General features: G+C 40.9%; 1 protein-coding gene across 1 annotated transcript in view; it reads right to left on the bottom strand.

Annotated features, from left to right (window-relative positions):
• The window catches only part of stk17al (serine/threonine kinase 17a like), a 53,143-nt gene extending 42,160 nt beyond the window's left edge, over window positions 1-10,983 (bottom strand). The window contains exon 1 of the mRNA XM_072561522.1: window positions 10,479-10,983. Coding sequence (XP_072417623.1) covers window positions 10,479-10,591 — 113 coding nt within the window. The 5' untranslated portion in view covers window positions 10,592-10,983. The remainder of the gene's footprint in view (window positions 1-10,478) is intronic.
• Between the last annotated feature and the right edge of the window lie 782 nt (window positions 10,984-11,765).

Raw genomic sequence — 11,765 nt, forward strand, 5'->3', positions numbered from 1 at the left:
TCTCTTCTCCCTTCTGGAATTCAGTTCTTTTGTTCGAGTTTGAATCAAGGCTGTAATGAGGTCAGGAGCTTATAGCCCTGGTGGAAACCAAACTGGGCATCACTGAGCAGGTGCTGCTTGATAGCACTGCTGATACCTTCCATCACACTTTACTGATGATTGAGTGTAACTGATGGGACGGTAAGTGGCTGGGTGGATTTCTACTGCATTGTGTGTACAGGACCTATCTGGGCAATTTTCCACATTGTCAGGTAGATGCCAGTGTTGGATTTGTACTGGATTAGCTTGGCTAGGGGAAGGGCAAGTTCTGGAGTATGTCTTCAGTACCGTTACCAAAATGTCGCCAGGGCTCAAAAGCTTTACAGTATCCAGTGCCTTCAACATTTTCTTGATAATATGTGGAGTGAATCAAACTGGCTGAAGACTTGTATCTATGATGCTGGGGACCAGTGGAGAAGGCAGAGATGGATCATCCATTTGGCACTTCTGACTGAAGACTGCTACAAATGCTTTGGCGTGATTTTTTGCACTAATATGTTGGACTCTTCCATCATTGAGGATGGGAGGTTTATGGAGCCTCACCCAGTGAGTTGTTTAAATTGTCCACTCACCATTCAAGACTGAATGTTGCAGGATTACAGAGATTAGCTCTGATCCACTGGTCACTTAGCTCTGTCTATCACTTGCTGCTTGTGCTGTTTGGCACACAAGTATTCCTGTTTGGTAGCTTCATCAGGTTGACACCACATTTTTAGAAAAACCTGGTGCTGCTGCTGGCATGCCCTTCTGCACTGTCTATTGAACCAGGGTTGTTGCCCTGACTTGATGGTAATGGTTGAGTGGGGAATATCTGGACCATGAGGTTGCAAATTGTGCTGGAGTACAAATCTGCTGCTGTTGATGGCCCATAGCATCTCAAGGATGCCCAAACTTGAGTTGCTAGATCTGTCCGAAGTCTTTCCCATTTAGCACAGTGATAACACAACACAATGGAGGGTATTCTCAATGCGAAGGCGTACACTGTTCACTTTTACCAATACTATCACAGACAGATAAGATTAAGTAAATTTTTCCCTCTTGTTGGTTCCCTCAGCACTTGCCAAAGACCTAGTCTAGCAGCTATGCCCCTTACGATCTGACCAGCTCAATCAGTAGTCCTGCTGTTGAGCCACTCTTGGTGATGAACACTGAAATCCCCACCGAGAGTACATTCTGCACCCTTGCCACCAGTACATCCTTCGAGTGTTGTAGGCAAGGGAGGACAGTACATGATAATCAGCAGAAGGTTTCTTTGCTCATGTATAACCTGAAGCCATTGGACTTCATGGGATCCAGAGTCAATGTTCACAACTCCCAGGGCATCTCCTTCCTGAAAACATACCATTGTGTCACCATCTCTGCTGGATCTGTCCTGTCAGTGGGACAGGACATATCCAGGGATGATGATAGTGGTGGCTGGGACATGGTCATACTCATTGAATCATACATTACAGACAATGGCAGGCTGTTGCTTGACTTGTCTGTGAGACAGCTCTCCCAATTCTGGCACCAACCTCCAGATGTTGGTAAGGAGGTGCTATTTCTGCCATCATTGTCTTTTCCAATGTCTAGGTCAATGCTAGCGGTCCTTTTGGTTTAATTTCTCTTTTGAGACTTTGTAGTGATTAATGCAGCTGAGGGGCCTGCTAAGCTACTTGAGAGGGGAGGTGAGAGTCAACCATGTTGCTATGGGTCTGGAGTCACAAGTAGACCAGACCAGATAAGAATGTCAGATCTCCTTCCTGAAAGGACATTAGTGAGCCAGATGGGTTTTTCTGACAACAGTTTCAAAGTCATCAGATATGTGCCATGGCGGGAATCAAACTTGGGTCCCCTGAACATTAGCTGAATTTCTGGATGAAGAGTCTAGTGATAATACCACTAGGCCATCACCTCCCTACTTCATTAACAAGAGCAAGAAAGGGTACATTTGCTAAGTTGAATTGCTTATGTTCTGAGCATATCATAGTCCTATAGTTAAAGCAGCTTTGTTTGAATATTTGTTTGATTAACTCTGGGAAGCCAGTATCTTCCCCAGTGTTGGGAAAAGGTTCCTGCACAACTTATTAGTGAGTCAATCAGGATTCAATGGGGTGAAAATTTAAAAACATCACATTTATACTACTGAGACAAATTAAAATACAATTACCATGATTGGATATAATATGCAAACAGAGGGTCTTATGCTACAGTGGCAATACCCTACCTCTGAGCCAGAACATCTGAGCTAAAGTCTCACCAGCCCAGAAGTGTATTATAACCTGTCCAAAAACATTTTTAAAAAATTCATTTATAACACACACAGAAATTTAATGTGACAATCGATGTGGCAATATCAGGATCACCAATGATGTTTTCCTATACAGAGGCAAGGTTGGGATCATAGAAATGACAGCACAAAGGAGGCCATTCAACCATCATATCTGTGACAGCTCTTTGAAAGACCTCTTCAGTTAGGCTCATTCGTCTGCCTGTTCCCCCCCTTTCAAAGATTAAGAATCAGTTTTGCCTTTTGAATAGTCTTCCTGACATACATGAACAAAAAACTTTTACAACACACAACTAACAGTTGCAGCCTGTTCATATGACAGACTTTGAACAGAGGTTACAGAGTTGACTGTTCTAGGTCAATGCAGTGACTTCCTCCATTGCAAATGTGTGATGACAATTTATATTTTCAGACTGGTTAGAACTATTTTATCGAATTTGGTAAATTAAGCACCACTCTAAGTTGCACATTACAAGAAGGCAATTGCTATTAAATTACGGCCAGCTTTACACAATTGATCTGCAGTTGTTTCCTAGGACTAAATACAGAAGGTATTGGTAGATATAAAGCTGGATTGGGAGCACACAAGGTCTGGCTCCTTTTGAAGGAAGGTCAGAAGGTTAATGAGGGAAACTGGTCAGTGACACTCGATGTAACTTTAGCTGCTTTTATATTGTCCTTTGGCTCCTGGCTCTGATTGCCACCTGCAGTCTAAGGATTAGGCTAAGAATACCCACTTCCTTTTACCTCTTGGGTCCTAGTGCCTGGTCTCGTCCTGATTGTGCCTTGTGAAACCACTGCACTGGTGGCAATTGTTTAATGATACATATGTCTTGCACACTAATGTCATTAGTTAACAATGTCACGACACAATTCTGTTGAACAGGCACAGTGATCAGTTTGACATAATCGTGGTCTACGTGTGCATCTCTTCTGCTGCTGACACACACAGGCACTTTCTCTTTGATGTAGCTTACAGCATAAAAGGCCCTTGTGAGAGCTGCAGGCAGTAAAGTTGACATGTCCTAATCCAACCAGTTAAAGGATTTAATCTTGTACACTAAATATGATTTTAAAGCTTCCAGAAATCTGGAATATTAAACTCTTGACAAAACTTTACTTTTGCATTTCAACTGATAATTCCATTTGCACCACTACGATTTCTAGAGAGAAATTTTCCATAGGGATTTTTCTGATCTTCGATTGTAATTTTGATGGAAAAAAAAATCACTGAAAACCTTGGAAAAGCTGAACAAAGGGGGTTTAAACCTGATAAAGAATAATATCAATTGTGACTTTTTTTTTACTGTTAATAACCTTGTTAAAGTCATCAACAGTTCCAGAAATTAGACTTGACATAAAATGACAAGGTTGCCAGTTGTCGAGACCTAAACAGAATCAAAATAGTTCAGTAGCAAAACACCTCCTAATTCATTAACCATGGAGCCCTAGCATGGTCATCAACGCAAAGAGTTCAATTTGAGTGAAGTATTGTTTAAACGCTCAGAAAAGAAAACTAAGGTGCCAGGAATGGCAAAACTAAAAGTCTAATCCTTTTTATTTCAGGTCATGCTCCCCCGAAGCATTGTGAGGGTATTTGCAACTTACTTCAAGATGAACAGCCCCCAACTACTCTTCAAATATCCATTACAAGCAGGGAAGCAAACACTGCGACAATAGAGAGTCCTCAAGACATTTTCAATGCAGGTGGTTGGCAGAAGGTCAAAGAGTGGGGATAGCTATGTGTCAATGATTGAAATGTACAGATTAGCTGCTGCTTAATTTCCCTCTACAGGAAACTGGCTAAGTAACTGACTCAATAATGTTTAAGACATAGCGACTGCAGTTTTGCAATGAGAATGAGTGCAACATTACTAAAACATTTGGTACTTCATTACAATCCTGGAACATATCATGGGCTGACCTCTTATACCATTAGAAAGAATGATCTAATGACACAGCATTTATCACAAAACAGTACTAATGGAGGCAACCTTTACAGCTCATATAACCTAAGTTTTAAATATTAAGAGGAAAAACCATCAATGTGAAGTCTTAGAAAAATCCCTGAGGGATTGACATGATTTTTGCATTCAAGATAGTTTCCAATTAACCTGTTCAGGGCTGTGATGATATCTCTGGAGCAGTTGGGACTTGAACCTGGACCTTCTGGCTCAGAGGTAACTACCACTGCACCACAAGAATCCTAATCTTGGCATTCAACACTGTGTTTATTAATTGCACACGGACTCCACTAGAATTAGGAGCAACATATAATTTGCAACATCCTGGTCAATGGGAAACTGCATAGCCTGAAAATGATTGAATCTTGAAGTTTAATTTCACTTCCTCTGTCTCTGAGTGGGTAAGTAATCAGAGCCAGGTCAGCTGTGGCGTTGTCTCTTGGTCGCAATGTCACCCAGCAGTGGAAGGGAAAAATGGCCAATATTCCAACTCCTAATCACGAATCAAATACTCCTGATGGAGATCTTATGTGCATGAGAGAATTATGATTCATGCTCTAATGGGACAGGGGAAAAATGATTGCTTTGGAAAAGATGTAAGGAGCTGATAACTGCTTGGAATTGCACTACAGTTTGAGCCATCACCACAGGAATGAAAGGGTGAGTTTTAAATGAAAGCACCTTGGGAAAATACTGGCCTGACAGAAAACAGAAGGTATCAGGAAACAGGCAGACCCCTTCCACCACCACTCAACAGGAGCTCTCTGGCAGGCACTGTCAGAGAAAATAAGTCCATTTGCAAAAAGCCTAGCCCAACAACAATGCTCTTTAAGTTCCTACATTGCTCAAACATTTCTCTGTCGCGTTTTGTTCATCTGTGGAGAAGTTTGCACTGCTCTGAAGAACATATTTGTCAGAGGATTTCAATCTTTGGGTTTAATGTAAATATTCAGCTGACTTGTCCCAGCAGCAATCCTGGTGATGAGTGCATTCAACTCGAAACATGAACATGCTACAATGAAAGAGACTGCCAGGCTATGGACACAGATCTCCTTAGGTCTCAGCTCTGGGGCAGTGAGGAAGTGTTAAACGATTTGCCTGCCAGCATCGAGCAGATTTCTTTTTCCCCCCACAGACTATCTGCATCGAGCTGGTGTGTCGGTCTGGTGTCAGCATATCAATTTCTCCCTCACAGCCACAGATTGTGGTCAACAGATTCTCAGCTGAAATTTCACGATAAACCGACCACCATGTATAGAAGAAACTTTATTGCATCTGTATTCTTAACACATAAATACATTATATATCTTGTCCTCTTTGTACCAACTGTCCACAATTTAATTTCAATTGCGATTTTGTAATAAGTTCTACGTCTTTATTAGCGTCATGTTCCTGTTCATTGCACTGAAAAACAGCAAGCAGATTTCCTGTTCATTTTGACACCGTTGTGGCTAAAAGAACCAAATTCTACTGCGGGTGGTTTTGGGAGCTCACAAGGTGGATGGAAAATAGCAGTTCCTCCTCTGTCCATTCCACCAACTCTGCAGTCAGCTCATGCTTTTTCCCCAGTGCTTTCCCTCACTAAGCAGGAAAACAGGCTACTGCTGGCAGTGGGCAGAACAATTGGTTTTGCATGGGGTTTTCCTCATAAGGTCATTGTGCATGGGTTAACAATGCATTGTGCATTTACAGTGTTTTTGGTTTTCTTGAAATCTCAAGTACCTTGCTTAGCCAAATTGGGGAAGGAGACAGAAAAGGGCAATATAAATTTGAGCACTAAATGTATACATGATCACAGTCTGAGTAGATAGCATCTGAATTTTTTTTTATGCATGGGATTCATTAATAACTCCACTTTCCAGCATACCCTTTGGCAAGTCAGATCTTTTAGGTCTTGAACAACTCATGGGTCAACTGTACTGGATTATTCAGCATTCCAAAAGGATGTTAGACTCAGCAAACCAGAAAACTAATTCCACATTCTTTTGCAATTCCAAACACAGTACTAGACCTAAATGCAAATAAATGCTTACATCATGTCCCAATATGGAGAGATTTGGGGAGGGGGGTTGCTTTATAAGAGCAGGATGTTCAGAAACAGCTTCTGTCTAACATGCAGCAGCAAACTTCAAAACAGATGCTAATTTTGCAATGAAGGCCTAAATAGGGCTCTTTCAGGTTTTGTTCCCTATCTGCAAGGTTTCAGGAGCAAAATCTGTGCCTCTTGTTTGGCCCTGAATAGGACTAACTAGAGTGTGACAATGTGCAAGATTAAATCTGTATTAAGTAAAAGGAAGAGACAATACACATGCAGTACATTTAATCCAGTTCTTGAAAGCGTTACTTAGTTCCTAGACAGGACTGGAGTTAAAAATATGAAATGTCAATTTTTTGGGAAATTAACTAAAAGCAGAAAATCTAATTTCCTGCTATGGGAGCTAATAAAAATATACATTAGTGCAAGCAATCATCGACTGTACTAGTGATAATATTACAGATTTGTACTTAACTTTATAAGCTACTTGTTTTAATCCCTAAGATGACTGAATAAAGGGCTACAATTCTACTTTAATTAGATTAATTGATTTACATCTTCATCTACAAGGATCTGCCTTTGCAGTCAGAGGCAGGAAGATACAGGAGCTGTTCTGGCGCAACGCCCAGATCTAACCAGCAAATCTGTGGCTGATCTTAAGCTGACAGCTGGCAGTGTCACCACAGATTCCAATCTGGGGATTGCTCCAACAGAGAGAACTTGTGTAGAGGATAATACGGATCACAGAATGGGAAGGAATCCTGTAGACGCACAATGCAAGACTTCTTAGGTTGTGTTATTGTGAAGTGGCTACTCTCCAGAAATATACCTGCCTTCCCTTCTTCAGCAGCAAATTTCTTCTGCAGATTAGTAATCTTCACCAAACATTTAGGTTAAAAAGTGTCAAAGCTCTATTTAGTTTAGCAACATTCTGGTTTTACTGAATTACAAGAAAGTTATGGTAAGATGTTCTGAAAGATTTTCTCAGATTTATTCAGAACGTTAATGAGATCAACAAAAGTAACACTGCAGAGATTCACCGGAGGATAAAGATTTAGTTCCAAACTGTGCTTTGGAGATAGACAGACAATCTATACTTCAAGCTCAGTCACATTAGCAATTAAATCAGTCTGACCACAAGGAAATAACTTTAAATCAGAGAGATATATACCCTTATAACGTTTAAGTTTTTCTTTTCAGTTTGCACAGAAAAGTAGAATACTTTCAGCTTTTTAATACAAATTTAAATTGTTTTAAAGGGTGCGTCATCCTGGAAAACTGAGCAATATGGTCAGCATTTTTGAAACTTTCCAAAATACTTTGTTATTGTAAAAGCTACTGGTGTATCTAAAACCACCCTGCTGGATAACCCCAGCTATGCAATTCTTATTTTGAGAAGGTCTTTAATAAAGTAATACGACACCATTTTTAAAACAAAGTGCAGAATCCATGTTTTGCCTGTACGTTCCCATTACAGTTAGATCAAAAATTGTCTATGCTGCATTTTAAGATATTTCCTCATTTTATTCCACATGTTATTTTTGTCAATCCTACCTGGTTATCATTTATACCTCCTTTACACTTCAGAGACATGCGCAGACAGGACATCTTTTATACTACATAATTATTGCTGGAATTGTTTTTTTAAACTGGACAATTATTTCCACTGAATTATTCCAAATGCCCAAAATAGTTCTGAATACTAATAGGAATCTGTGCTTCTATTTCCCGACTACATTGATTGGTATGTATGAACAGAATTAGGGAGGAACTTCTTCTCTCAGTTGGTTATGAATTCTTTGCCACATTGGACTGTCAAGGCTGAGTTGAGGCTGAAACAGAGATTTTAAACAGTAAGGGAGTCGAGGAGCATAAAGAAAAGGTAGGAAAGTGGAGTTGAGGATTATCACATCAGCCATGATCTCATTGAATGTAGCAGCAGACTCAATGGGCTGAATGGCCTATTTCTGCTTCTAGGTCTTACGGGATTAGAGTCTTGAAAGTTGCCAAATTGGATTGCTGATGGCAGTGAAAATGAAAACTATCTCAATGCCATGGCCTTTCAGCTTCTGATAGTTGACTCCTTCAACTCCGAGGTGAAGAACAATGATGTGATGGGATACTAGGTCACTGTTCGAACACCACATTTGCAACAATGTCCCAGCAAGACTTCGGACCTTCCGTGAACGTGAGAAGAAAGCGTAAGGGAAGGAGTTGCAAGTTCTACTAGAGAGTAGATTTGCTCAGATAAGGACATCACAAACACAGTTTATTTTGAGCTACAAATGTATCCCAGTATGTATAAGTGGGAAATGCATGCTCATCCTCCAAACAGGGCTACATAATTATCTATTGTCATTTATCTGTTCAGTTTCAGTACTTCAGACAATCAAATCTTGAGGAGATATTAACAATACCAGATAAACTGTTACCATGCAACTTTCATTACTTGTTGTAAGGCTTCCAACAAAGCCATCCCTTCCTACCCCAACACAATAATAATATATAAACATAATAACAGATCAAATGTTACCGGGTAGGTGGGAATACAATGTTACCACTATCAGATCGGCCTTGAGTTCATTGAATGGCAGGGCAGACTCAAAAGGGCTGAATGGCCTACGCTTGCTTCATATCACTATTCTCCAATTCTCAAACAGGTTTCTTGTCAGAGTTAGTCTTGAGACAGTGCTGTCAATCCATATACAGCTATTAATTATGAAGGGTTAGGAGACAATAGATAAACTGACAATCGATAAGGTATACACTGACCAATGTTGCATTGTTAGTTTACAGATCCCAGGACAAAAGACAGACCACTGGAATCTGAGGTGCTGCTGAATTACACTTTTTCTTCGGGAAAGGTTGCTGTCTATTTATTAAGGCTATGACATTGGTGTCTAATTTGGGGATACACAAATTCATGTCTCAAGCATTATTCCCTGATTTTCTAAAGTACATCTCAGATTGAATGATCTAAAAACTCACAATCATTCAAGGTACTTGAAGGTGCAGTTTAGCTTCGTCTGGATGTCTGCAGATAAATCAGCCTGACCTGGGTGAACTCAAATATCCTGCAGAGAACTTCGATCAATTTGAACTCAAATGACTTTGGCATTCAACACCCTTGGGGTTACAGCAAAGAGACTGAAATCATGGGAAAATTACTGCAATTACAAGTGCACAGAGCAGCACCTGAGCAAATATCTGCAGAAAACAGGAATTATGTCCAAATTCACAGCAATTATTCCCTAAAAAGGCAAATATAAAGAAAACATTATGCATTTAAAATCAAATAGCCATCAATTCTTGTACAATAGAGATACAAAACACACAACACCAATAAAAATGTGCTCCTAAATACTGCAGGCTTAATGTCACTGACTTGACCACCCATCTAAAAAACTGCCTTCACCGAAAAACAATCTGACTGACTATTGCTAAGGATGGAAGGGGTAAGTCTGCCATGAGCAAAAATAGTTACATTTATATTCTTTGTTGCATTTAATCTAAAAAAAAATACATATTCTCTGAAGTCTGATAATACCAGGGATGATTATGTAAAAGGTTGCTCTCAAAAATTGCATTTATCCAGTCATAAAGTGACCAGAGTCTCTATTTTCCTCAATGCTTGCTTGCATCCTGGTTCAATGTTGAGCTATGATTAAATGTAGCTGTGGTGCTTTACTTGTTTTTTAAAAAATGTTCACTACCTACGGCTGTGCAAAATGCTAAACAACAATTAAGACTCTGAACTGGTGATTACATTTACTGGCACTACAGTGCAAAGTTAACCCCGTGCAACTTCTCCAGGCGCCTCATACTGCAGTCCCTTTTTAACCCTTTGAAGACCAACCTAGAAAAATAACCCTTTCATTTGCGTTCGCCAAAAAACTTCAATTCAGAAACAATGCCCACTCGTGCATAACATACCCATACCCACTCTCCCCCCAAAAGTCGTCATTAATTAACCCTTTGGTATAGACTCCTGTCCTCCCCCACAACTGAACATCGATACATCTTGCTAATATTTATTTATACATCCCAGCGATTTATTTACAGCAATCGGTCAGGTCGGATTTCGGGCACCACAGGTATGTACTAAATGGTCTGACTGGAAGAAATATCGATAGACCTGAGCTTCCGACGGGTGGATCCCTTTCACCCTTACCTTCCCAGTTCTTTTCCCAGGAGAGTGTAATTACTGTGGAAAGAGTCGGTCCTTATTCGGGACAAAATCTTGGCCACCATCCCTTTGCGGTTCATCATTGTAGTCTCGGGCATTCACCACCGGTCGCGGGCTCTCGAAATACAGAATTAAAAACAAAACCTCCCACGTATCAGTCACAGCAAAGTGAAGCTTGCAGACAGTCCGATACGATGGGGAATTCAGTTCATTTTCTCGGTACAAGTAGCTTCCACTTTTTCAACTCGTGCACTAGGTGGGAGCTGACAATTGTGTTTTTCTTGCTTTTCTCTCTGTCTTTTACTTTCTGAGTCCCGCTGACTTGTGATTTCAGGCGACGGGGTAATTGCACAGCCTCTGTCCGCGTCGCAATGAACGTCTGGGAGCTGAGGTTTCATTCAGCTCAACGCCTCCAAGATTTCTAGCAACACACAAGCCGTGGCCAGGCATCAAAACACGGAGATCCAAGCGACATCACCCCGAGAGAACCAATCACAGCCTCAACAGAAAGCTGCTGAACCGCTGCAAAGGAGCGACACCAAGGCTGTTCAGGCTTAGTTGCAAACTGCACCAGACTGCAGTCCAACCTGTGCACTGAGAGAGTCATAGAGATGTACAGCATGGAAACAAACTCTTCGGTCCAACCCATCCATGCTGACCAGATATCCCAACCCAATCTCGTCCCACCTGCCAGCACCCGGCCCATATCCCTCCAAACCCTTCCTATTCATATACCCATCCATGCTGACAAGATATCCCAACCCAATCTCGTCCCACCTGCCAGCACCCAGCCCATATCCCTCCAAACCCTTCCTATTCATATACCCATCCAAATGCCTTTTAAATGTTGCAATTGTACCAGCCTCCACCACATCCTCTGGCAGCTCATTCCATACATGTACCACTCTCTGTGTGAAATATTTACAAACTCTTGAATATGAAGTTGGGGTATGCTCTACTTATTGTCAAACCCAAACCAGATTAAGAGTAGGATCAACAATCTTCAAGGACTAAAATAAAAACAAAGGTACTGCTGATGCAATGGACAAATGACTGAATGAAATCTGAGTGACGAATGAGAAACGACTGGACAAACTCTGCAGGTTTGGACATAAAGCAGAGTTAACATGTGGAGCCCAGTGATCTTTCTTCAGAAACCTCAGGGACGCCCTATTTGCTAAAACGAGTCATAGAAACACCTTGGGGAGCAGAATTAAGGGGTGAACTTTAGCAAAGTCAGCTATATGTTACTTTTAGCAAGTTTCATGGAAG

Source organism: Chiloscyllium punctatum, chromosome 42, assembly GCF_047496795.1.
Source record: "Chiloscyllium punctatum isolate Juve2018m chromosome 42, sChiPun1.3, whole genome shotgun sequence".
NCBI lineage: Eukaryota > Metazoa > Chordata > Chondrichthyes > Orectolobiformes > Hemiscylliidae > Chiloscyllium > Chiloscyllium punctatum.